Genomic DNA, 25,311 nt, shown 5'->3' with positions numbered 1-25,311 from the left:
GACCAATAAAAAAAACATTTTTAGTGAATTGTTGGCCTTCTGGAAAGTATGTTCATTTACTGTATATGTACTCAATACTTGGTAGGGGCTCCTTTTGCTTTAATTACTGCCTCAATTCAGCGTGGCATGGAGGTGATCAGTTTGTGGCACTGCTAAGGTGGTATGGAAGCCCAGGTTTCTTTGACAGTGGCCTTCAGCTCATCTGCATTTTTTGGTCTCTTGTTTCTCATTTTCCTCTTGACAATACCCCATAGATTCTCTATGGGGTTCAGGTCTGGTGAGTTTGCTGGCCAGTCAAGCACACCAACACCATGGTCATTTAACCAACTTTTGGTGCTTTTGGCAGTGTGGGCAGGTGCCAAATCCTGCTGGGAAATGAAATCAGCATCTTTAAAAAGCTGGTCAGCAGAAGGAAGCCTGAAGTGCTCCAAAATTTCTTGGTAAACGGGTGCAGTGACTTTGGTTTTCAAAAAACACAATGGACCAACACCAGCAGATGACAAATCATCACAGACTGTGGAAACTTAACACTGGACTTCAAGCAACTTGGGCTATGAGCTTCTCCACCCTTCCTCCAGACTCTAGGACCTTGGTTTCCAAATGAAATACAAAACTTGCTCTCATCTGAAAAGAGGACTTTGGACCACTGGGCAACAGTCCAGTTCTTCTTCTCCTTAGCCCAGGTAAGACGCCTCTGACGTTGTCTGTGGTTCAGGAGAGGCTTAACAAGAGGAATACGACAACTGTAGCCAAATTCCTTGACATGTCTGTGTGTGGTGGCTCTTGATGCCTTGACCCCAGCCTCAGTCCATTCCTTGTGAAGTTCACCCAAATTCTTGAATCGATTTTGCTTGACAATCATAAGGCTGCGGTTCTCTCGGTTGGTTGTGCATCTTTTTCTTCCACACTTTTTCCTTCCACTCAACTTTCTGTTAACATGCTTGGATACAGCACTCTGTGAACAGCCAGCTTCTTTGGCAATGAATGTTTGTGGCTTACCCTCCTTGTGAAGGGTGTCAATGATTGTCTTCTGGACAACTGTCAGATCAGCAGTCTTCCCCATGATTGTGTAGCCTAGTGAACCAAACTGAGAGACCATTTTGAAGGCTCAGGAAACCTTTGCAGGTGTTTTGAGTTGATTAGCTGATTGGCATGTCACCATATTCTAATTTTTTGAGATAGTGAATTGGTGGGTTTTTGTTAAATGTGAGTCAAAATCATCACAATTAAAAGAACCAAAGACTTAAACTACTTCAGTCTGTGTGCATTGAATTTATTTAATAAACCAGTTTCACAATTTGAGTTGAATTACTGAAATAAATGAACTTTTCCACGACATTCTAATTTATTGAGATGCACCTGTATTTGTTTAGTTATTTAGTTTATTTATTAATGCATGAATATATAGATTTGGTATTTATTTAGTTTTTATTATTTATTCATTTTTGGTATGCATTTATTAAAATATTTACTGTATATGATTATTGTTTTTTTTTCAGGTTTCATCCTCCATATATAACGCCCATATTTCGTGAACGATCAATTCCTTATGGCAAAAATTAAGTCCTGCCCCTACATTTTTTGTTGAATATCCTGATTCACTTGAAAATAAATCAGATTACTGAAATGAGGTTTATGCTTAAAAGAATTTGCAAATGGGTCAGAGAGATACACTTAGATATATTATATGAAAAATTTTCTTAAGTAAATGTAACTTGTTTTGAAGTTGTTTATACCAGTGTTTCTCAACTGGTGGGTCGCAGGTCTATTCGGACCGGGTCGCTCGTGGGCAGCAGGGAAGGAACAATGCCATGGTTCTCCCATTGAAGAATTTTAGGGCGACTGTCCAAGTGATAGCCCATTTACAGGGAGGGTTACTTTTGAAATGTATTCCACTACAGATTACTGAATACATGCTGTAAAATGTAATTTGTAACGTATTACGTTAGATTACTCAAGGTCAGTAACGTATTGTAAATACTTTGGATTACTTCTTCAGCACTGGTAGATTTTTTTCACTTGTTTTGACTATAAAAACTCTGCCAGTACAGTAAGACAAAATACACATGTTAAAAATACATTCTCTAAAAAACCTAAATATCTTATGCAATGTTGTTTCTCAAACAAGATAAATCAAATTGATCTTGTTTTAAGGATTTTTAGATATTTTTACAGGACAACAATACAAAAATGATGATCAAGAATATGATTGTTGCCCTAATATCAAAGGTCTTACTAGAAAAAAAGAAATTATGATCCAACGTGAATCTTCTTGATAAAAAAATATGATCGTGTCTGGTAACATGTGCATGTAAAATGGCTAGAAATAGCATTTTAGCTTAGCGTAAAGCTGACAATTTACACAAGGTTTATTTCTATTTCTTCTGCTCCAAACTTACTTCAAACTTACTTCTCTGTCTGCTCGTATGAATGTAACACATCATAAGAAAGTGTTTCACCGCTGTTCAAATGCACTTTGGATCACATCATTTATATGTATAAATGTTTTCCATCTGAAAGGACTAAATATTAAATGAAACAAATGACAATAAAATGCAAAGTAATCTCTTCAGTAATCAAAATACTTTTTGAATGTAACTGTATTCTAATTACCAATTATTTAAATTGTAACTGTAGTGGAATACAGTTACTTGTATTTTGTATTTTACATACATAATCCTGTTACATGTATTCCGTTACTCCCCAACCCTGACCATTTTGGACTGCCAAGGCGAATTTAATGAAAATCTCGCATTCAGCTAAAGGCTTCTCATCCACACTGCAGTATTTTTTGCGGTCCGATTAAAGCTTTCACATGAGTGTAACGGAACCAGCTTGCGCTAATGATCTGCTTTTACATCATTGTTTCACAATTTTACAAAAAGTAAAAGTAACTGTTATATTTCGACAAAATGTTAGTTTCATATGAAATAACCTAAAAGTAAAATCTAATAGGCCTCATTTTTATTTCAACAGTGGCAGTTGTAGTTAAAGTTTCAAAAAGTGTTTTGGCTAGTACTTTTTAATAAATATTATAATTTATTATTATTATTATTATTATTATTTAAAGGTGCAGTATGTAAGATTCAGAAAAACTTGTTACTAATGACACCTGTGGCTGTTAAGTGAACTGCAGCCTGTAGCTCGTGATCGCGCACACTCCATAGGGAACAAAACAAAGAGACTGAACGTGATTAACCGGCTTCATGGTGACAGATGAGGTAGCATAATTAAAATTACACAGTTATGATTGTTTTACTACAAACTTTGAGACTGTATATTGTATTTGACTCTCCAGTGCTGGAACAGGGCTAAAGCAAAGTGTGGATATAGGTCTGACTATGCAAGACTGTAGTTTGAAGTAATCACTTTTCTTTGCATGATACATTGACTGCATTTATACGATAGCCTATGTCGGCGTTAGCTAGCTAGCCAGCTTTATCAATAGCTGTTAGCTAAATTTGGTGGATGACAGTATCTGTGTATAAAATAGACTGTACATTATAAATATGTTGCATCACAACTGTCATTTTGATATATCGATGCGCTATTGGTTTATAATAATATAATGTATATATTTTCTGTATAACCAAGTTACATTACACTAATGAATGGGTCTTTTTTGCATTATCTTGAACATTGTCTGGCATATATTTCATGTATTATTGTAGTTTACCTTGCTGAATAATTACAGATGAACATTATGTCAGTTACTGTGAATCAGCATACCTGACTTGTATTATAAAGAGAAGATCGTTGAAATTATTTGAAAGTTACGAAGCAAGGTAGCTTGCAATCCTTCCGCGTTAGCTGGCAAGATCAAGTTATCTAAAATTACATAGATCAATCCTTATGGCACTATATTTCACATGCTTTACAGTTATGTAAGCTTACCTGTCCAATAACAAGAATGCCAATTCAGGGTCGGTTTTGATCCCCAAAACCGAACTAATGTCCCTCCAGGAATCAAATACCCTGCTGATGTTCACTCTAGTTTTCGCTCGACCACGATCTCGTTTCTGCTTAGCCAGACGGGAATGTTTTTTTTTGTTTTTTTTGGCTTACTCTGAGTTTGTGTAGGAGTCGGTGATGTGCTGGGAGCCGGACGTTTGCTGTATTCCATCTCTAAGATAACATTACCTAGTGTTGCAGTTTGTTGTCGCTGTTGAATAGCGGAAGAGAAGCACTGAGGCAAGGCTCTCGGGAGCACGCATAAACATCACATCCTTTGGATTTTCCCGGCAAAAGTGACCCGCTCCCTTCGCATGAAAATCAGTCTAAAGGCTTTAATAGGCAATCTAGGAAGTCTGGGAAAGGCTAATTTTTTTAGTTGTGTTACAAGCCGTTTACACATTGGCAAAAAAAAGGCGAATATTACATGAAAAAAAGTTACATATTGCAGCTTTAAGACTAGCTACACTGATCTAACCATGGTAATGAGGAGCCTTTTCTCCTGTGTAATATGTATGATCTGTTTGAATGATGTTTTAAATTAGGAAACAAACGTGATAATAATAGGATCATATAAATAAATATGCTATTACATTTTTAAAAGGGGGAGAGAAAACTTTCTGTAGCTTTTGTTGTTGACATCAACAACAAACAAAAATAATGTCACTTGATGCATGCCCTTATACCAGAAAACCATGAACAAACTATGCAAGATAAAAGGAAATGCGACCCAGGATGCATTAAATACAGGTAACGTTTTTACTATGGTATCGCCACTTGATTTCCATTTTAAAATCTGGGTCTCGAAGCAAAACCAGTTGAGAACCACTGGTTTATACTGTATATTTTTAATGAACAACAAGGCAAAGATACTGATTAATAAAAACTTTTTACATTAACCTTCTTGTCTCCATAGCAGGCACATAGATGCAGGGCTGTTCTACCATTTGGACCCCTCGTATTGGCATCTGCACCCTTCTGGAGCAGTAGTCTAACCCCCGCTTCATTCCCAGACAGCACTGCCAGCTGCAGTGGGCTCATGCCCGCACCTTTACCTCCCTCCACATCTGCCCCATTATCCAGCAGGAGCTCGGCCATATCTCCCCAGCCACCAAACACCGCCCAGTGCAGGGGTGTCCACTTATGAAAGTCCTGAGGGTTCGCTGAAGCCAAGTGCTGGAGCAGAACGCGAGCTGTGCCCAGGTGTCCATTAGCTGCAGTCAGGTGGAGGGGTGTGTGGCCGGAGCAGGACCGCATTTCGAGTGATGCCCCCTTCTGGAGGAGAAACTCTGTGGTCTCGGGGTTTCCTCCACTGCAGGAGCGGTGCAGGGGGGTGCAGTTGAAAAAGTCCTGACTGTTTACTTCCACCTGGCCTGTTTGCAACAGGAACTTGACCAGTGTGAGATGACCCCTGAAAGAAGCATGGTGGAGAGCTGTCCAACCATACGGATCCCTGAAAATTCAACATGGCACAGTCAGCAAAACATATGTCTGTGTATTTATTTTGAGATTAATGTCAAACTGAAATTCAAATTGACCCTATATTTACTATTATCAAAATGTAATGACTTTCTTTGCCTCTAAAAACAACTTTCCTTTTCAGCTGATGTCACAAATCCACCTGACTTTTCAACCCCTCCCCTCCAAGTACCAACACCCTCTTTTCACATTCCAATCAATTCCTGATGGCTAACACCAAGTCCCACCCTATATTTTTTCTTGTTGAATATCCTGATTCACCTGGAAAGACCTTCTACAGAAAATTACATTAGTAAACTGAGTTGCGAAACATGCAGTAAAAACAAAATCTGAATTTGAATTCAGTTTCCTCACACTCAAGCACACTTGAAGTAAGATCATGCTGATGTTTTTTTGTAAAGTTGCATACCTGTAAGTTAAGATTGAGATACACTTGCTAAAAAGAGAAACAGAGAAATTGTCCCCACAAATTTTGTTTTCACAACTACTGCCAATGAGAAATTATAGAGAAACAGAAGATGAGACAGAAAAAAATCATTGCCTGACATTTTGAATTCTACATCGAAAATCCTTCCTGGTGTTGAGTTTATACTTTTATTAAATTTTCTTATTCTGCTTTACTCTTCACTAGTTTTACAATGCTGATTTAGGGCTTTGAACTGTTGATATTGTAAACCTAATGCCATTCTTAAATGTTTAAAGGGCTAGTTCACCCAAAAATGAAATTCCTCTCATGATTTACTCACCCTCCAAGCATCCCAGATGTGTATGACTTTCTTCTGCAGAACACAAATTATGATTTTAGAAGAATATTTCAGCTCTGTAGGTCCATACAATGCAATTCAATTGGTACCAACATTTTTAAGCTCCAAAATCCACATAAAGGGAGCATAAAAGTAATCCATACAACTCCAGTGGTTAAATCCATGTGTTCACACACAATTTGATAGGTGTGGGTGAAAATACATTTTCAAAAAAGTAATTTTTAATAAAAAATTCTCCTCCCTGCCCAGTAGCAGGTGATATGCATAAAGAATGCAAATCACCAAAAACAGAAGAAGAAGAATGTGAAAGTTAAAGTGGAGATTGACTGAGCAGGGAGGAGAAAAAAAAAAAGACTTTTCTCACCCACACCTATCATATCACTTCAGAAGATATGGATTTAACCACCAGGGTCGTCTGGAGTACTTTTATGTTGTCCTTATGTGGATTTTGGAGCTTCATAATTTTGGCACCCATTCACTTGCATTGTATGGACCTACAGAGCTGAAATATTTTTCTAATCATTGTTTGTGTTCAGCAGATGAAAGAAAGTCATACACATCTGGGATGGCATAAGGGTAAATAATGAGAGAATTTTCATTTTGGGTGAACTATCCCTTTAAGATACATTTTAATATAGCAAAAATATACAGTTGTTCCCCACAATAGGATTTAATTAAAGAGAAAAAAAGTTCAAAACTGTTCAAACTGACTGGCAAAATAATAATAATAATAATAATAATAATAATAATAATAATAATAATAAACAAATCTCAAAGCCACAGCTTTAACTAATGTGATCATCATATTTATGAATTTATGGCATTAATGTTTTTAGTGATCATTTATGTTTAGCGTTTTATTTTAGCATCATGTGAATCACCCTAATCGTCCTAGTTTTAATCCTGTTTCGATAGGACTGCTGCAGGCCCAGCACGATCGGAAACATCTGCAATAAGGGCCTGCCAGAGGGCATTAATGACATAGCCCTTTATGATACATTCTTCAGGGACACCCTGTCCTGTAGAGTCATCTGTGATAAAAGTGAGTCTAAGGGCTATTGATTTGTCCATTTTATTACATTTGCCGAGGGCCATCAAGAAACTGGATGGCATGATGCTGAATGACCAACTTGTGTCTATGCCAATTCAAGAGCAACAAGGAGCGTCGGGCAGAATGAAAGCTGGAAAAAAGGATGACAAGAGCTCAAGACCTGGATTCAGCCTCTATGTCTCCAATCTGCTGTACAACATGGACAGTGAGCAGCTTCTCAGATTGTTTTCATCTTTTGGACTCGTCACCAGTTCCAAGGTGATGTTGGAGAACAGGCGCAGCAAGGGATTTGACGCCTTCTCGTCCATTGAAGCTGCTACATAAGCTTTGTCTGTGATGAACGGCCGTGTTGCACTTTCCTGGAGCTTAGAGAAGAAAGAAGAGCAAACTGACCAAGTCAGCTCTGCACCGCCTGACATCATCATTGAGAAGATTGTGGAGGAAAGCTCAGAGATGGCATCGGATCAGCAGGTGGACGACTCCAGGCAACAGTCATCATCGTGGAGACCCAAGCTCAGAACTGACTTGGACACATCTGAGGAAAGTTGTGAGCAGCTCCTCAAACTGGTGCATCCTCGAACTCTGGGCGCTGAGACGAATTCAGCGCTGAAGATCCTGCAGTCAGAGATCTAGCAGTGCAAAGTTTTTGTGTGCGAAGAAACAAAAGTTTTTGCAAAAAGAAAATTTGTGCGCAATATTTTTTTTTTTTTTTGTGCAAACAAAATTTTTTGTGCAATTAAAAAAAGGTTTTGTGTAGGAAGTTTTTTGTTGTTCAATAAATAAATATTATGTTTACATTAAATTGCTGAAATTAAACAAATCCTTATTTTCCTACAAAAATTCACACCAAAAAAATTGTGAAAAGAGAAAGTGTGCATTATCAGTTGAAAAGGCTGTTGGTACAATTTCAGAACTGACACAAGAGGAGCTACTGTAATCAACCAAGACATGGACAATGGCCCATGCTGACAGTCTCAGTGTTACCAAACATCAATCGATTAATCAATCTATCTTTTATTTATAAGGTATTAAACACTGAAAAGTGATGTTTAATGTGTATAGCGAATTACCTGTAAAAATACCCACACCATGCCCAGATGGAATCTGCACACACAGAACTTAGCAGAAAACTCATTCATAAAAGTTCTATGCATTTCCCACCCCTTGCATGATTGTTTATGAAATATTTTGGCTATTTTCACTATGCTCAGGCCTTCTAGTAAGAGTATAGTAGTGTAATGTCCATTTAATACATTTTGCTATGTTTATTCAGTTCCACAGAATTATGCAGATCTTCCCTAAAAATCAGCGCAGAAAATGCGGAAAAATGTCAGCCGATTCTGTCAGGGCCTGCCCATACCCACCTTATTTTAGGTGAGAAAAGCTATGGTAAGTTAAAGTTTTTAGGACACTAACTGGCAGTTAGCAGGAACCCCACGGTCCAGCATAGCCTTGACTTGCTCCAGACAACCTTCCCAAGCAGCATGATGCAGCCTGCGCTCATCCAGGAGTGAGTGTCTGGGTTTCGGCCGGCGAAGAATCCTCCACTGTCTGGTTCCCGCAGCCATCCGGACTCTCCTCTCCACAGAGCCCATGGACACGGAGTCATGGAGCTCCATCCACCTCCATTGCACCTCTGGGATTGCACGGGACATGTCAAGATGACAGTCTGTGGAGGAAAGGGTCATGGTGCAAAACTGCAAGAACTACATAAACTACTGAATTTTGCTTTAAAAATTATTCCATTGAATTTCATTAGCTGTTAGGAGGATGAGAAATGTATACTAAAAGTTTTTACTGAAATGGAAGAGTGTGGATGACAAGAGTTTGTCAACATCCTGCTAGACAACAAACCACACACACTGCGACTTGCTCTACAAGTTTCAAGTAATACCATCCAAGCCCAACATCCCTAGAACTCTTGTCTGTGAACACTGCTCATCAAGGTTATATTTTATAAGGCTGCCAAGGATAAAGCCTTATCTTTTTGAATTAATCAAATACGTTTGCATGGCTGAATTTAATTGTCATCAAATCTCAGCATGAAACAAAATAATGAGTAAAAAAGGCAGTGAGGCCGTGCTATCCACCTTTTGCCTTAAAGCAGAAGTGTTCCACGATTCTTAATTGAAGCCTGTTTTTGTTTTCCAGTATCCAGTGTATTTACTCACATTGGTGTAAGTTTTTAACGGATAATGTGATATTTATTTAATTTAATTAGCAAAATTTGCCAAATAAAAATTTGATGCCATAGTGCTGATACTTTACAAAGTAACGATGACCGTCTTTTGACAGTGCCTCACCCATCAAAGTTTAAGGAGTGGGTGGATGACATGAATCTATGGCCCAAGGTTAGTTATGTTGACATCATTAACTACTTTGAGTTGTTATGACAGCCAACAAATGCACAAGTTGAGCCTGAACTCATTTTTTCTCTGACTAACACTTCAAATGTTTAATGTTCTCTGTCTAGATGGCTCATTTTGGTTGTTTTTACATGGCTTCCTATGGAGACCGGAACCAGAAAGCAGTCCAGCGACAATCAGAATTATCATGGTGCCACCCAGTGTTTGGTCAAGAAAACTGCTGATTATTAAAGGTACTTAACTTCAACCCTAAGCCTGACTAAAGATCTGCATCCCGACGGGACCTGAAAAACCGCTGGGTTTGGGTCAGTTTTGTATGACTTCATGTTCGGGTTAGGCTTCTAATGAAAAGTGCTGTAAGCGATTTAACAGTTCTAGAACTTCACAAAGCAAAAGTCAGCGGTAGCAAAATAGCATTCTCAAACTTAGTGTGTATTGAGAACCACCCACACAATTGTTTACAGTGACTAGCACTGTCATAGACAGTAGCGGTTCTAGCTTGTATGGCACCCTGGGCGAAACCCACTTCATCCCGCCCCCAATATTGTTGAAGGGGGGGGGGGGGTCTTGTGCTGCCCCCCCACAAGATGCTGCCCTGGGCAACTGGCCATGTTGCCCATGCCTAAAATTATTGCACATATTAGGTGCCGTTCACCCCAAATGTGTTTTTGTGTGTGTCTGCTCTGTTTTTCCCTTGTTTTACTATGAACGCATCTGCTGTTTTTCCATTATGTTAACTATGTAAACACACGCTGGACGGATGTCTTTGACTGTTGCACGCACTGAATTTAAAACATTATATCTTGCTGTTACTTCAGCATCTCACGCAGAACCTCCACATTTTTTAGACACGTGTCAGAACTTTCAAGTTTCAAAAGACAGACAGGTTGAGACAGGTCTGTGGACCATGTAAGTTTTGTCCATTTAATTTCCTTTTTGGAAAGGAATAACGAGAAAGGAAAAGATGGCTTGTTTTTTCATTTAGTTTAACAAATGGAAAATGAGAATTCGGCTCAATTTCTCCTTTTTTGTTTATTGTTTAAAAATTGGTTTAAGGCTTGAATATTTAATTTGCACATGTGGGCGGCACTGAAACACCCCTTTCATCTGATTGGTCAAACCACCCCATCTTCTGTATGGCCTTCATTCTCTCAGAATAAGAGTCAGTACGGCTTTGCCAATGTGTTTACACTTTAATAAATTAATGTTGCGTACCACCACTTACCGTTAACTATGCATGCCATTTGAAAAGTGTCGCTGGGCACATAATAAGTGCTGCTGCGACTTGCAAAGCATTGCCTCTAATGTACGACGCGTGAGAGATCGCAAGTCCAGACTATATGCTTACACGGAGTTTGGCGTATTATTTATTATTTTTATATTTAATAACATTGTATGATTTTGTAGTAGGCCCTACCTGTGTTTCCATGTCACATTGATAAATGCAATGAAAATAGTCCCATCACTTTGGATAAAAGTGTAAACCAGGGGCGTGACTAGGCCCTGTGCCTGGGCTACAGCCCCGTTTTTAATAAATACATGACTGACAGGACTACGACTAGTCTAGTTTGCAGGCGGCACGAAGGCGAAGCACGGCCGGGCGGCTCAAGTTCAGCTCAGGACTCAAGAGGTAATTAAAGTCAAGAGCACAAGTTCTAGGGATATGATCTAAATATGTAAAAAGTAAGACGAATACCAGTCGTATCACACTCATATGTAGTTTATCATTTGTTTCTTTGCAATTGTTTTTTTGTTTTGTTTTTTTATAGCAGGAGTGAAAGGTTTTTCAAATAAAATGAGAATATATCATCACATTTAACAACATTAAGCAATGCATATTTTACATATTTAAGATATTTAGCTATGTTAGGTGGAATATAAAGTGTCCAAGAGGTGAAACATCTAAAAGAGGCTGTTCGGTAATGTTCGGGAAAATGCAGCAGTGTTGGTCCAGGCCGGAGCGGCAGACCATTGATCCCGTTCCGATCACCCTTGTCCTCTGAAGTCAATGCCTTTAGCCAGCTGCTTCCTTTTATAATATGTTAAAATTAGTTGTTCATTCTTTTTTTCTGGCAGATATTAGACAGCTTTTTACATCACGGCAGTAGGGAGTCTCAGTGAGAACAGGACCCAATACATTCAAAGGACATTGGCATCAAGAAATGGTAGGCAGGTGCAGGCACCACATGATAGGGTAAAACAGAGCTAAATGCACACCTTAAGGAAAATGTGTTGTTTACTGATCTCACAGTGTATGATTACAGAAAGAAAAAAAATCTTTTTACTGAGCATTAATGAAGCAACACAATTTGAGGGGGAAAAATTATAAAAGTGGTTTGTTTTGATTAAAAACCATATAAATATAAAGGTGGCAAGGGGGGCAGCAGCATGGTGCAAAAGGCCCACTGTCTGCAGATAAAGCGCCACAGATATATCCACATATACTCACATGCACCGATCAGCCACAACATCAAAACCACCCGCCTTATATTGTGTAGGTCCCCCTCGTGCCGCCAAAACAGCACCAACCCGCATCTCAGAATATCATACTGAGATACTGTTCCTCTCACCACGGTTTACAGAACGGTTATCTGAGTTACCGTAGAATTTATCAGTTCAAACCAGTCTGGCCATTCTCTGTTGACCTCTCATCAACAAGGCATTTTCATCCACAGAACTGCTGCTCACTGAATGTTTTTTGTTTTTGGCACCATTCAGGGTAAATTCTAGAGACTGTTGTGTGTGAAAATCCCAGGAGATCAGCAGTTACAGAAATACTCAAACCAGCCCATCTGGCATCAACAATCGTGCCACGGTCCAAATCACTGAGATCACATTTTTTCCCTATTCTGATGGTTGATGTGAACATTAACTGAAGCTCCTGACCCCTGTCTGCATGATTTTATGCACTGCACTGCTGCCACACGATTGGCTGATTAGATAATCGCATGGATGATTGCTGGTGCCAGATGGGCTGGTTTGAGTATTTCTGTAACTGCTGATCTCCTGGGATTTTCACGCACAACAGTCTCTAGAATTTACTCAGAATGGTGCCAAAAACAAAAAACATCCAGTGAGCGTCAGTTCTGTGGATGGAAACGCCTTGTTGATGAGAGAGGTCAATGGAGAATGGCCAGACTAGTTAGAACTGACAAAGTCTACAGTAACTCAGATAACCACTCTGTACAATTGTGGTGAGAAAAATATCATGTCAGAATGATATTCTGAGATGCGGGTTGGTGCTGTTTTGGTGGCACAAGGGAGACCTACACAATATTAGGCAGGTGGTTTTAATGTTGTGGCTGATTGGTGTATACTTAGCAAATCTCAATTGGCTGACCGTTTACATAATTGTCACGACATATATCGTCATATCACCCAGCCCAAAAACTGCCCAATGTAAATTATAAGACAGTATGATGTTTAGACATCACACATTATGACTTCCTGTAAAGCTGCTTTGAAACGATGTGTATTGTGAAAAGCGGTATACAAATAAAAACAACTTGACACTGTCACTAAAATATAAATAAAATCTAAAAATACATAAATTAAATTACACAAAATTTCAAAGATTATGAAAGCTTCTCACACTGCTTTTATACAATTACAATTTTATATGGTTTTACATTAGTATTAACAATAAATACGATACTTTGACAAAAACTATGGCTTCATTGTAAATATGCTTATTATCTCTAAGATGGACACCATTATCTAAACTTAATAAATTATATTGATCTTTTTAACTAATCTATGTCATGGAAAAAAATTAAAGAGTCAGCTAACTATACTATTTAACATCTATTTATTTTGAATCTGAAGTGTTACAAAGATCATACGGGACTAAAAACTACATAAATCTACAACACTTTCAAAGACATGAAATATCAAATTACCTCAGAATTAACCTCAGATCCATGTCAAGGATCAGCCAAATTTCATATTGCATAGTGAAAATTGGATGTTTAGAAAAGCTGAAAAATGCTGTGGTGGGTTTAATTGCCATCCAGTGGTTCAGAATAAAATACAATCAAACTTTCTATTTAACCCGTTGTACCATGAAGATGCTGTTCTTAACCGATTCGCAAATCTTCGTGCAAGATGTTACACTCTACTCCCTCAAGGAGCTCAAAAACACATTTTCTTTTTACTTTACTGGTTCTCATGAAGTACTCGGGCAGAGGTTTTGAGTTTGACATAATATATGAATTAATACAATAAAAAACATTATATATTATATCTTATTATATATCTATATTGTAAATATATCAAAATTTAGATTGATATAGTAAATGTATTTGATTGGAAGGATTTTGGGCATTTCACCCTCTACAGTGCACAATATAGTTAAAAGATTCAAGGAATCTGGTCAAATCTCGGTGCGTAAAGGTCAAGACGAAAACCACTTTTGAATGATCGTGATCTCTGATCCCTCAGACGTCACTGTCTTAAAAAACGTCATTCATCTGTAATGGATATCAGGAACATGGGCTTGGGATAACTTTAGTAAACCTTTGTTAGTCAACACCACTCGCCGCTGCATCCACAGATGCAATTTAAGACTTTACTATGCAAATCACAAGCCCTACATCAACACTGTCCAGAAGCGCTGCCGACTTTTCTGTGCTCAGTCTCATCTTAGATGGAAAGTAGAACAATGGAACTGTGTTTTTTAGTCCAACGAATCCACATTTCAAAATGTTTTTGAAAAACACAGCCGTTGTGTTTTCCGGGCCAAAGAGGAAAAGGACCATCCAAGTTATTAGCGTCAGTTCCAAAAGCCAGTGTCTGTATGGGCCAGGGGTGTGTCAGTGCTCATGGCATGGGTAACACACACATCTGTGATAACACCATGAATGCAGACACATATGTACAAATTGTGGAGCAGCATATACTGCCATCCAGCACTGTATTTTCCAGGGATGTCCCGGAAATTTCAGCAGGATAACTTCAAACCACATACTGACTGGATTACAAGTGCATGGCTGTGTGAGCAGAGAGTGTGGGTGCTAGACTGGCCTGCATGCAGTCCTGACAATCTCCAATTGAGAACGTGTGGCGTATTATTAAGCACACCATGTACAAAGACCCTGTACAATTGTGCAGCTAAAGACCTACATAATGTATGAATGGGGGAAAATTCCACTTTCTAAACTTAACAAACTTGTGTCTTCAGTGCCCAAATGCTTAATAAGTGTTATTAGATGAAATGGTGATGTTTCACAGTGGTAAACACTCAACTGTCTTTTTTGTAGCGTGTTGTAATTATCCGATTTGAAATTACTGCAAATTAAAAAAAACACAAAACAATGAAATTCACAGGGTAAAACATCATATAATGTGTAGTTGTAGTGTTTTCAATATCGCAAAGGGTGAATATAATTTACAAATCACTACTTTTTGTTTTTATCAGCATTTTGCCTACTGTCCCAACTTTTTTGGAATTGGGGTTGTAATCGAAAAAGATGATTTCTATATGATTGATTTTTTTTCCCCCTATCATAAGAAACACATTAATATTAAGTTTGGTAGGTAGATTTTTCATTGAACTTGAAGAGACAATAAAATTGTGTGAAGTAGTTAAAATGTATGACTTATGATTCATTGTTTGAGACCTCGAGTAACTGTTATCCTTAACTGATATCATCAAGTAACCTTGATGATTAGTGTCTCACTTACAATGGACATCAGTATTTCCTTAAAAACAGCCTAGACCAGCCTAAGCTGGTTTGCTGGTTTAAACTGGTCTCCCAGCCTGACCAGTTGAAAAGTGATCAAAACCCCTCTAAACTAGCCAACAGACCAGTCTGACCAGGCTGGGAGACCATCTAAAACCAGCAAACCAGCTTAGGCTGTTTTGTTTTTTTTTTCAGCAGGGTAAAGTTTGCTCAAAAATTAAAATTCTGTCATTATTTACTCACCCTCATGTTGTTCTGTATGACTTATTTTCTTCTGTGGACAAAAGGAGATGTTAGACAGAAAGACAGCCTCAGTCACCATTTACTTATATTGTATTAAAAAATGGATTCAATGAAAGTGAAGAATGACTGAGACTAACATGCATCTCTTCCTAACATTTCCTTTTGTGTTCCATGAAAGAAAGTCGGGTGAGGGTGAGAAAATTATGATAGAATTTACATTTATGTGTGTCCTACCTTTAACAGGCATTTAGAAATACATTATTATTATTATTATTATTATTGGATAATGAATAATGGCTAAATGTAGTAAGAATAATATACTCCTTTAGCAAAAATAACTGCATTTGCAAGGGGGTTAAGCATTTAGCTGGACTGGAAACTCATTCAGAAAAACTTTGTTCACAGTATACCTCTTATGTCTAAAATGGACAATGGGCTCAGCCACTAATCTTGGCAGACTCTAGTCACGCCCCTGGTGTAAACTAAATAATGTTTGGGTATTAGCCTACTGTAAGAGCTACAAGTGGAGTGGATGTAAAAATGTAATAAACATCACCATAATAACATGTCCGTAACATTTCCCAATCGTCTTGAGTGAACGTTTAATGAGCTCGCTAGGTGTTTGTGTGTGTGTGTGTGTGTGTGTGTGTGTCATAGATAGATAGATAGATAGATAGATAGATTGACATGCATTTTGTTGGTAGACAGATAAAGGCATCTCATGTGGAAAAATAATGCTGTGTTTAGTCTGGGCAGTATTTGTACCTGCTCCTGACTAAGTATAAATCGTGTGCAAGACATTCACATATTTTGTGTTCTAAGGCATGAACTTACACGACTACATTTGGAAAGAAAAAAATACTAATAATTATTTAATAAAAATGAATAATTAAATCAGTGAACATAACCTTAATATCTGACAAAAATGAGCAGGGTTGGGGAGTAACAGAATAGAATTATAGGGGCCTGGGTAGCTCAGCGAGTACTGACGCTGACTACCACCCCTGGAATCACGAGTTCGGATCCAGGGCATGCTGATTGACTCCAGCCAGGTCTACTAAGCAACCAAATTGGGCCGGTTGCTAGGGAGGGTAGAGTCACATGGGGTAACCTCCTCATGGTTGCTATAATGTGGTTCTCACTCTCGGTGGGGCGCGTGGTGAGTTGTGCGTGGATGCTGCGGAGAATAGCGTGAAGCCTCCACACGCGCTATGTCTCCACGGTAACGCACTCAACAAGCCACAGGATAAGATACATGGATTGACGGTCTCAGACGTGGAGGCAACTGAGATTCATCCTCCGCCACCCGGATTGAGGCGAGTCACTTCGCCACCACGAGGACTTAGAGCACAGTGGGAATTGGGCATTCCAAATTGTGGAGAAAATCAGAAAAAAAAAAAGAAATAGAATTATATCTACTAAAAAATAGCAATATGAATTGTGATCTGAGGAGAGTTTCTGCAATAATTAAATTTAACAACTGTGTTAAAGATATAATCCAAAATCATTCAATCACACTTCTTTGAGTAATCTAACCAAATACATTACAAATTACATTTCACAGATTGTATTCTGTCATCTGTGGAATACAATTTAAAACCAATCCTCTTAACCCTGTAAATTAACTGTAAAAAGGCAGCACATTTTTTTATTTATTTTTTTATTATTAATAATTTTGTTAGATACTTAATTGCATGGTATGTTTCTCTGAGGCTTGTTCATTTCTTTCAAGGTATTGGTTATTCCCACTGCTTAATGCATTTAATGTTTGTCCAGCACAGCTTTGGTTTGGATTTTCTAGAACTATAAATGCATTCTCAAGTGACTGGTTTGGCAGTTTCTTCATTTGTCATGATCTCTATATTTTAAGATGTACTAGGTATTGATAAATCACATTCAATTCATGTAAAGGGCTTATGTTAATCTTGTTAAATCTATAAATGAATTCGCACAGCTGGGTGTCTGCAGGCAGATGTGTAGGTCAGTCAAAACAATGGAAAATGTAATCTACAACAACTTTTATTTTATTCTTACAATTTTTCAGAACTTTTTAAGATGTCTTCACTGAACAACTTTCTCCAATGCACATACCCTGCTTGAACCTTACTTACTAAACAATTTTTGACTGCAGGAATTGGCAAAAACAAAACAAAACAAAAAAAACTTCATCCATCATTCTCAGATGGTTAAAATTACAAATATGTTGTCTTGTCTGTTTTTAATCTGCCAAACTTGTTTTCGTTTCAAAGGGGGTTGGACCATGTACAGTTGTAACAAGTTTTGCTTTTTGTCATAGGCCCTACTGCACAAATACTGCCCAGAACAAACAAACACAAAAACAAACACCTAGTGAGCTCGTTAAATGTTCACTCCAGACGAGTGGGAAATGTTACGTTATCATGGTGATGTTTATTAAATTTTTACGTCCATTCCACTTGTTGCTCTTACAGGAGGCTAATACCCAAACATTATTTAGCTTACACTTTTATCCAAAGTGACAGAACTATCTTCTTTGCATTTATCAATGTGACATGGAAACACAGGTAGGGCCTACTACAATATAAAAATAATAAATAATATGCCAAACTCCGTGTCGGCATATAGTCTGGGCTTGCGATCTCTCACGCGTCGTACATTAGAGGCAATGCTTCGCAAGTCGCAACAGCACTTATTATGTGCCCAGCGACACATTTCGGCCTCAAATGGCTTGCGTAGTTAATAGTGAGTGGTGGTTTGTGACATTAATTTATAAAAGTGTAAACACATTGGCAGAACCGTACTGACTCTTATTCTTATTCTTATTCCAATCAGATGAAAGGGGCGTTTCAGTGCCACCCACATGTGCGAATGAAATATTCAAGCCATAAACCAATTTTTAAAAAATAAACAAAAAAGGAGAAATCAAGCCGAATTCTCATTTTCCGTTTGTTAAACTAAATGAAAAATGAGAAAATGAGCCGTCTTTTCCTTTCTTGTTATTCAATTCCAAATAGAAAATTAAATAATCAAAACGTACACGGACCGTACACGGACCGATCGTGGTCCGAGTACTTTTGCCCAAAAATGAAAAACTAAAAATGTGTTTTTTCTTTATTGATTTTAACACTGATTAATAAAATAAGCAGATATAAACTCATTTTCTGTTGACTATTTCATTTTCTATTTAAAAAGGAATAAAGAGATTGGGGGAAAAGACTCAATTTGATATGCACATGTGAGCAGCACTGAAATGCCCCTTTTATCTGATTGGTCAACTTGCCCCATCTTCTGTAATGCCTTAATCCCATCAGCTGTGTTGGGATTGCTCTGCAAATTTGTCTCAATTTAATTCCTTTTAAAAATAAAAAAGCACTGCCACCCCATTTGGGGGCAAAAGCGAGTTGGTAAGTTCAGTGGTTGTTGTTTCCAGGTATCCATTGCTTGATGAGATTGCAATAAACATACAGCAGTCAGACGTTTTTCTAAGAAATATTAATGTTCTTCATTAAAATGAATAGAATCTATCGGCAAAAACAATAGAAAAACTTAAACTCTGGTGAACTCTTATTTTCTTTGTATGGGGTTAGGTTAGACAAAACGAGAAAACTAATTATCCAAAGGTACATGGACAGAGACACCTGTGTTCTGTTTCATTCAATGCACTGTTTTATTCTAGCTTTAATACCGCAGGTGTCCCAAAGATTCTACATTCTGAAAAAGTTGCAGGCTGCAAAAAGGACTTAATGTAACTGTTACATTGTTACACATGATTACAGATTGTTCTGCACCAAAGTTTGTGAGCTTGATAAAGCCAGTGTTGTTTCCTCCTGCTATGGTGTGCTGAGGGGCTGCCTTGCCTTGTTAAAACTGTGTATGTTTACGGTTACAATACTGTTAAGAATGTAGCCTACAATGCTTACATAAAATATAGCCTATTGCAGAAATACTTGCTTGGAGAAGAAATTATAAAGAGAGTGAGCGATTTCAGGTCATGTTAAAATCTGATGGCACCTTTCGGTTTGGTTAGGGTCAGGTCATACATCTCAGGCATGGGTCAGGTTTCATTTAAAGGCCTGTGCAGTCCAGACCTCAAAACCTGTCCCCAAAGGAAGAAATTTTGGGTATACAATTTTGAATCACTTTAAATTAAAGACAGTAAGAAGAGTTGTGCCATGTTAAAATATTAGAAAACATGGCATAGGACATTAAAGTGTACTTTATGTAGTTAACATACTTTTTGCATTATGCATATGTTGAAGAAGTGGATGTGGTTAGTAGTAGGCATAACTTATTTTGGGAGAGGTTTGTAGTCTTGCAGGAGAACAGACAGATACACTTGCTGTGTACAGTTGCTAACAGCACTCATTCCACCAGGGTATGGTACTGTAAAAGTTTGAAGCCATCAAGATATTTTTCTGTCAGTTATATTACATCACTGAATTGGATAACATTCTGACCAATATTCAATATACATTGAGTTAAATGTGTGATAAATTTTGTGTAAATCTTTGGAGCAATTGCGTAACATATCGAGTCACTGACCCAATGGGTGCAAAATGCTATACTGATCCTCCATTGAAATTCATCTAAAGCCTTTCTGATCTTTCTTTTCTGCTGTTATCCCATCTAGAGAAATGGTCTCCATGGTAACAATGTGTGCAATTACTATTTGAGAGGTTTCCATTAACTTTCCTGGCAGTCTTACTGGGGAGCAACTCGGCAATCAACCCAATTCAAACAGATGGGAGATTTCTGATGATGCAGAACAAAACATGAAAAACACGTAATGTTAATAACACTACTAATTTTCATTAAAAGATATTTATAAACATTATATAATGCGTAACATATCAGTAGTTTAGTAGGTACACTGTATGTGAATATCTATGAAAATATATGAATCAATAACTATAAAAATGTACATTAAATAATCATCAGTTAAGCATTACATAAAGAATCTAGATTTTTCCATTTTCTGAAGAACATGTGAGGTGCTTGCAATGATACTAGGGTGTTGTGGATGGTTGCCAAGCTTTTGCTCTGCAGTTGCCAAGGACTTATGAGTGGATATTCTGTGTGTTGCTGTGTGGTTGCAAGGATGTTGCTTACTGGCCAAAGTCAAAATTGCCCACCTCCAAGTCTCTATGATGTTCTGTTCTCTATATATGGCCCAGGTCCCTCCATCAAAGTATACTGTAAATCGAGATTTTTTAGGTGTGAGTTTGATTGCTTAGAAAAGTAATAGCACAACTCTCCTTAACAAGCTGCGTGATTTGAGGTCTCATTCTGGTCTCTACCACAAATGGTGAAGGATAAGTTGCGTGCCAAAGTTTAATACTTACAGTTACCTTACAGTAATAATACCTAAAGTATGAGCAACAGTGATGCTTGTTTTAACAGTTGGTTATTATAAATGTATATCCAAAAACATGTTTTATTTTATACCAAGAAATCAATGGATTCAAGATGCATTTAAATACAATTACATTAAAAGTTCTGTTAAATGCTATTGCAGTGCACACATGTTTGATATAAAAAGAGATGCAGTTTAAAGAGCTAAGTGTTAAATATTTTTCTCTCATATTCAATGTGTGCGTGTATCTGTGCCAAGCCGTGATCCACTGGAGATCTGGAGGCGTGAACGCGCTGTCATGTAGTGGGTGTTTGGGATTATGTGAGTGGACAACTGCCTCCTGCCTTTGCCTCCCTTCCTTCCCATTTATTAGGGCAAAATATCTGTACAAACATACAAAGATAAACTGGTGCCGAGGAAGTTTAGCAAATGAGATTTTGAATTTTGTGCAATTAATAGTGAAGCGATCAGACCAGGTCACAGTTCTAAGTTTTGGCTGTCAATCTCTATTTCTGAATGGTTCCCCAAGAAATTATCAGTTAATAAGATAATTTGTGTAATGTCTTGTGGATTCTAATTAGCAGTCAAATGATATACACTTCATAAAATATTTCAGATTCATCTTACTCAGTTCATCGGACATGGTAGAAGTTACCTCTGTGTGCCAGTTACTCCATGAAGTCGTGCTTCTTCCCAGTATGGTGTGTTACACAGATCCCTGGTCTTCTCAGTGTGCCATAACAAAGCAGGTCCGGTTTTTCCAGCCCCGTTTAAACCGATCATGAAGTGTTTTATGTTCCTCTATGGTTGCTATGGTGAGAATGGGTTTTTAGAGCTCTGTTATTGTATGATGACACATGAGAGAGAGACAGAGAGAAAGAGAGAGAAAGATAGAAAGAGTGTTCTGGCACTGCGCATGCCTGATGGTTGCTGTGGCACAGTCACATACTGTACAGTCTCTGTTTTCATTAGCATGGTGATAAGGCTTCATATGACTTAATTCAGTGTTCGGATCATGTCTGAAATCATTACATCCACTCAAAGGGATGGGAACTTTGGTCACTGTTTTTACTGATTGGATAGCTATTTGATCATGAAAAGACCAAATGTAAATGCCCTCCAAAAAAAAAAAAAACAGTCGAGAAAGATAGCTATCCGACCAGAGGTGGTGGTTTGAGATGCATACAAGGCCAAATAAGACAATTGTAAATGCATGTGGTTGTTCAGGCCACAAATATGAACAATTCTCCTCTAGATAGATGCTGTTTTGGGTAGTTGCCAAGGTGTTTTGCGTGTTTTTAGCACATATCTAGAGTGCTCGGAGTGGTTGCTAGGGCATTGTTAGGTGGTAGCTAAGTGTGAAAACCAAAATAGCCCATCCCCAAGACTCTATTACAAGATCTTAACCACTTAAAGTCCCCGACCCATTTCTAAGGTTCCTGAAACCTTGCACGTATCATAATATGCTGATAACACATATCATAATGTGCGCATAAGGTGTTGTTCACACAGCTAGATGCAGCTGGAATGGAGCGAAATGCATGCTACTTGACACAGATTTTAACAGATTCGGCACTCATAGCACATGACACTGAAAAAAATGGATACATGGCAGAGCGGCCAAAGACAACTCTCTGGCTAAATAGACAAATGCAATCTGTGTGAATGGCCTGCAATGCCAGACTTTACACAATTTTGTTGCTTTTTAAATAATCCACCATGCAAAAACCAGTCCGATCACTTTAAAAAGTAATAAAACACTCAAATTAATCAATTAGTGAGTCAGTGGCAGCCAGTTACAACCTTTAGAATGTGAAAATAACTTCTTGATGAATTTTAATTATATTTTTCTAAAATAACTGAATACTATATAACTGGACATGCTGGCAAAACTTCATACGTAGTAAGTCAGCCACCACACTGGCATACTACAAACTTTAGAATGTGAAAATATATTTTTCTTCTTTTAAATAACAGTGTTTGTTATGTTAGAATGTATAAGTAAATTAAATGAACGCTTGGACACTATCAACACTTTAGTGAACTTTTAGACTGTCCCTTATGCTCACTCTTCAGATTCCCAAGTGGAGACACAGCACGTGTTTTCCGGGGCTCTTCTTGTGATTTTGATTCAGATTCACAAATCAATTCACAAAATGAATTATTAAGACTGATTTTCAAATCATTTTGAAAATTCAAAGAATCAAACTGATGAACAGATTCAGCTCCAATGATTCGTTCACAAATCAGACATCACCGATCCCCTTGCAGTTTACAGCACAGAGTCGCTTCAGTTCAGTGATAATCAGAGCCAAGGCGACAATAATCACTTGAGCAATGAACACAATCATGATCTCTATAGAGAGCTGCTCCATTCCTCTGCTGAAGTCCGTGGAGCTCAAGATCAGCAGGCAAGTGTCAGTTGCTGCTCAGCCGATGTTGAGTGACTTTACACTGGCTGCTGGTGGAAAGCCCACCAACCCAACGGTACAAGAGGCCCTTTCTGCAGCCCTCACCATTGAGAACAGCCCAACAGGTACGGGACAACATTAGAATGAGATGCAAATAACAATAATATATACAACATTAAATATAATCAATAGTTTAAATAAAAATATGACATTAAAATATAAAAAATAATAAAAGTGGAAAATGCGAGACATTGTTAAATTATTATAGATAGTTATTAGATATTCTATACTAAATAGTTATAGATTATGGTTATTTTTATGTTACGCTTTTATCTTCCTGTTTAGTTAATTTTGTAATCATGACATTTATTTTTATATATTTTTTAAAGAAAAACTGTCAAAAGTAGGGAAGAAGAAAGGCATCAGAGCATTCTTCCAGAGAACATGGCGGGTACAGCGCACCTTCCTCTTTTGCCTCTGTGACAATGAAGCAGAACCTCTTGAGGTCCCACCACAGCCCCCTCTCCAAGATTCAGCTGATCCCCAACCAGGTCCATCTGGTCACCTGTCCCACGTCCAGCTAATCCCAAGCCAGCTGATGGTGGGTCTAATATAATTTTAACTCTGATTTATGTTAATTCTGTGCAGTTTTCCCCCTTGTCAACTGTTTCCTGTTCCTCCCATAATTGTTTCCCACCTGTGTTTAGTTACCCAAGTAAGTCTGTGTATCTATGTTGTTTGTTTAATCCCTTGTCTGGTATTCAACATGTAATGAATTATTCTGATGAATCTAGTTCTCTTGATCTCTCGGTATCTCTGTTGTTCTATCAAATGATTCATTGAAGGGTTGTTTGGAATTTAAAGAATCATAAGCCAAAGGAACTGGACTCCATAGGTATCTGCAAGGAGAAGAGCCCACTCAATTTATGTCTCATCTCTGACCCTTACGGGCTGACCAATTTGGCTCGTTGTTGTATAAAATGTAATCTTTAGTATTATTGCGTTCACATCGTAACTGAACAGAATGTTCGGAAGATTCTAGAGTTATCTGTACAGCAACACACAAACTTTGGCAAAAAATCTAAGTAGCTGACTAGTTGGAAAAATAATTAAAATAGATTTGAACAGATCAACATTTAGTTGACACTCTAAACACATAATTATTACTCATCAAATTTATTTAAAAAATAAAAATTTATCTCATTACTGAAACACACCAACCAATTTAAAAACTTGTGTGTGTTTCAGATTACCCCAAACAGTTTTTTTAAAAGGTTTATGTTTAATGGTTGGTCCTAGGATAAATGTTCAGAATTGGCATTTAATAATTGTTAAAAGTTTCTTAGCATTGTAAAACTCTATGGTATTGTTATGTGATTTGGAAAAAGTTAGTGAGACAACAAGACATAGCGCTTTAGAGTATACTCTGTAGAATACAAAATTCACAGAGTTGAACTGAATCGCATACGTTTTGTGCTCTGCGCCATGATAGATTTAGTGCTAAAACATTGCTGAATCTTTAGGAATGTTACTGTGTAATTGTGGTGATTCTGTGAAAAATGAATGTAGTGTAGTTGAATACATAATTATGATATAAAATACATAAAAATGAAATAAAAATACATAATGTAAAAGTAGAAAAAATATAAAAAATGTACTTAAGTACAGTAACTAGAATAGTTGTAATTTGTTACTTTCCATGCATGGCTTTGATAAACGTCATGTGAATTGAAGTTGTGTGTAAAAAATGAAGCTTAAATTTAGCAGACACTTTTATCCAAAGCGACTTACAAATAAGGGACAAAACAAGCAATTTGTCATAGAAAAGTCAACAATATCTACAGTATTGCACTGCCAAGTTTCAAGAGTAGCAAGAATAGTATAGAAGCTAGCACAGAAAACAGACGCAAAGAAAGGGATATTTTTTATAATTATTTTTAAATTGCAGTGCCATTATGTCTGTGGATGGGTTAAGTGCTCATGAAACAGATTTGTTTTCAACTGCTTCTTTAATGTTAAGATGGTCACAACAA

The 25,311-nt window shown here is 37.6% G+C and overlaps 2 protein-coding genes across 11 annotated transcripts in view; one reads left to right on the top strand and one right to left on the bottom strand.

Moving 5' to 3' along the window:
* The window catches only part of LOC127416762 (ankyrin repeat domain-containing protein 65-like), a 29,061-nt gene extending 7,322 nt beyond the window's left edge, over window positions 1-21,739 (bottom strand). The window contains exons 1-5 of one of the 10 annotated variants that reach the window (XM_051656312.1): window positions 21,523-21,667; window positions 20,624-20,707; window positions 20,181-20,266; window positions 8,662-8,914; window positions 4,852-5,404 (exon numbers count right to left, since the gene is read on the bottom strand). In XM_051656312.1, coding sequence (XP_051512272.1) covers window positions 4,852-5,404; window positions 8,662-8,900 — 792 coding nt within the window. In that variant the 5' untranslated portion in view covers window positions 8,901-8,914; window positions 20,181-20,266; window positions 20,624-20,707; window positions 21,523-21,667. Of the gene's footprint in view, window positions 1-4,851; window positions 5,405-8,661; window positions 8,915-20,056; window positions 20,106-20,180; window positions 20,267-20,623; window positions 20,708-21,522 lie in introns of those variants that run through there. The other 9 variants (XM_051656309.1, XM_051656310.1, XM_051656311.1 and 6 more) reach the window with 9 other exon arrangements.
* LOC127416774 (uncharacterized) overlaps window positions 8,949-25,311 on the top strand; it is a 35,393-nt gene continuing 19,030 nt past the window's right edge. The window contains exons 1-4 of the mRNA XM_051656328.1: window positions 8,949-9,596; window positions 9,719-9,844; window positions 23,230-23,403; window positions 23,668-23,879. Of these exons, the coding sequence (XP_051512288.1) occupies window positions 9,587-9,596; window positions 9,719-9,844; window positions 23,230-23,403; window positions 23,668-23,879 (522 nt within the window). The 5' untranslated portion in view covers window positions 8,949-9,586. The remainder of the gene's footprint in view (window positions 9,597-9,718; window positions 9,845-23,229; window positions 23,404-23,667; window positions 23,880-25,311) is intronic.

This window comes from Myxocyprinus asiaticus, chromosome 26 (assembly GCF_019703515.2).
Source record: "Myxocyprinus asiaticus isolate MX2 ecotype Aquarium Trade chromosome 26, UBuf_Myxa_2, whole genome shotgun sequence".
Lineage (NCBI taxonomy): Eukaryota > Metazoa > Chordata > Actinopteri > Cypriniformes > Catostomidae > Myxocyprinus > Myxocyprinus asiaticus.
Note: the sequence above shows the minus strand (reverse complement) of the source record. Positions and strands in the feature narration are given on the sequence as shown.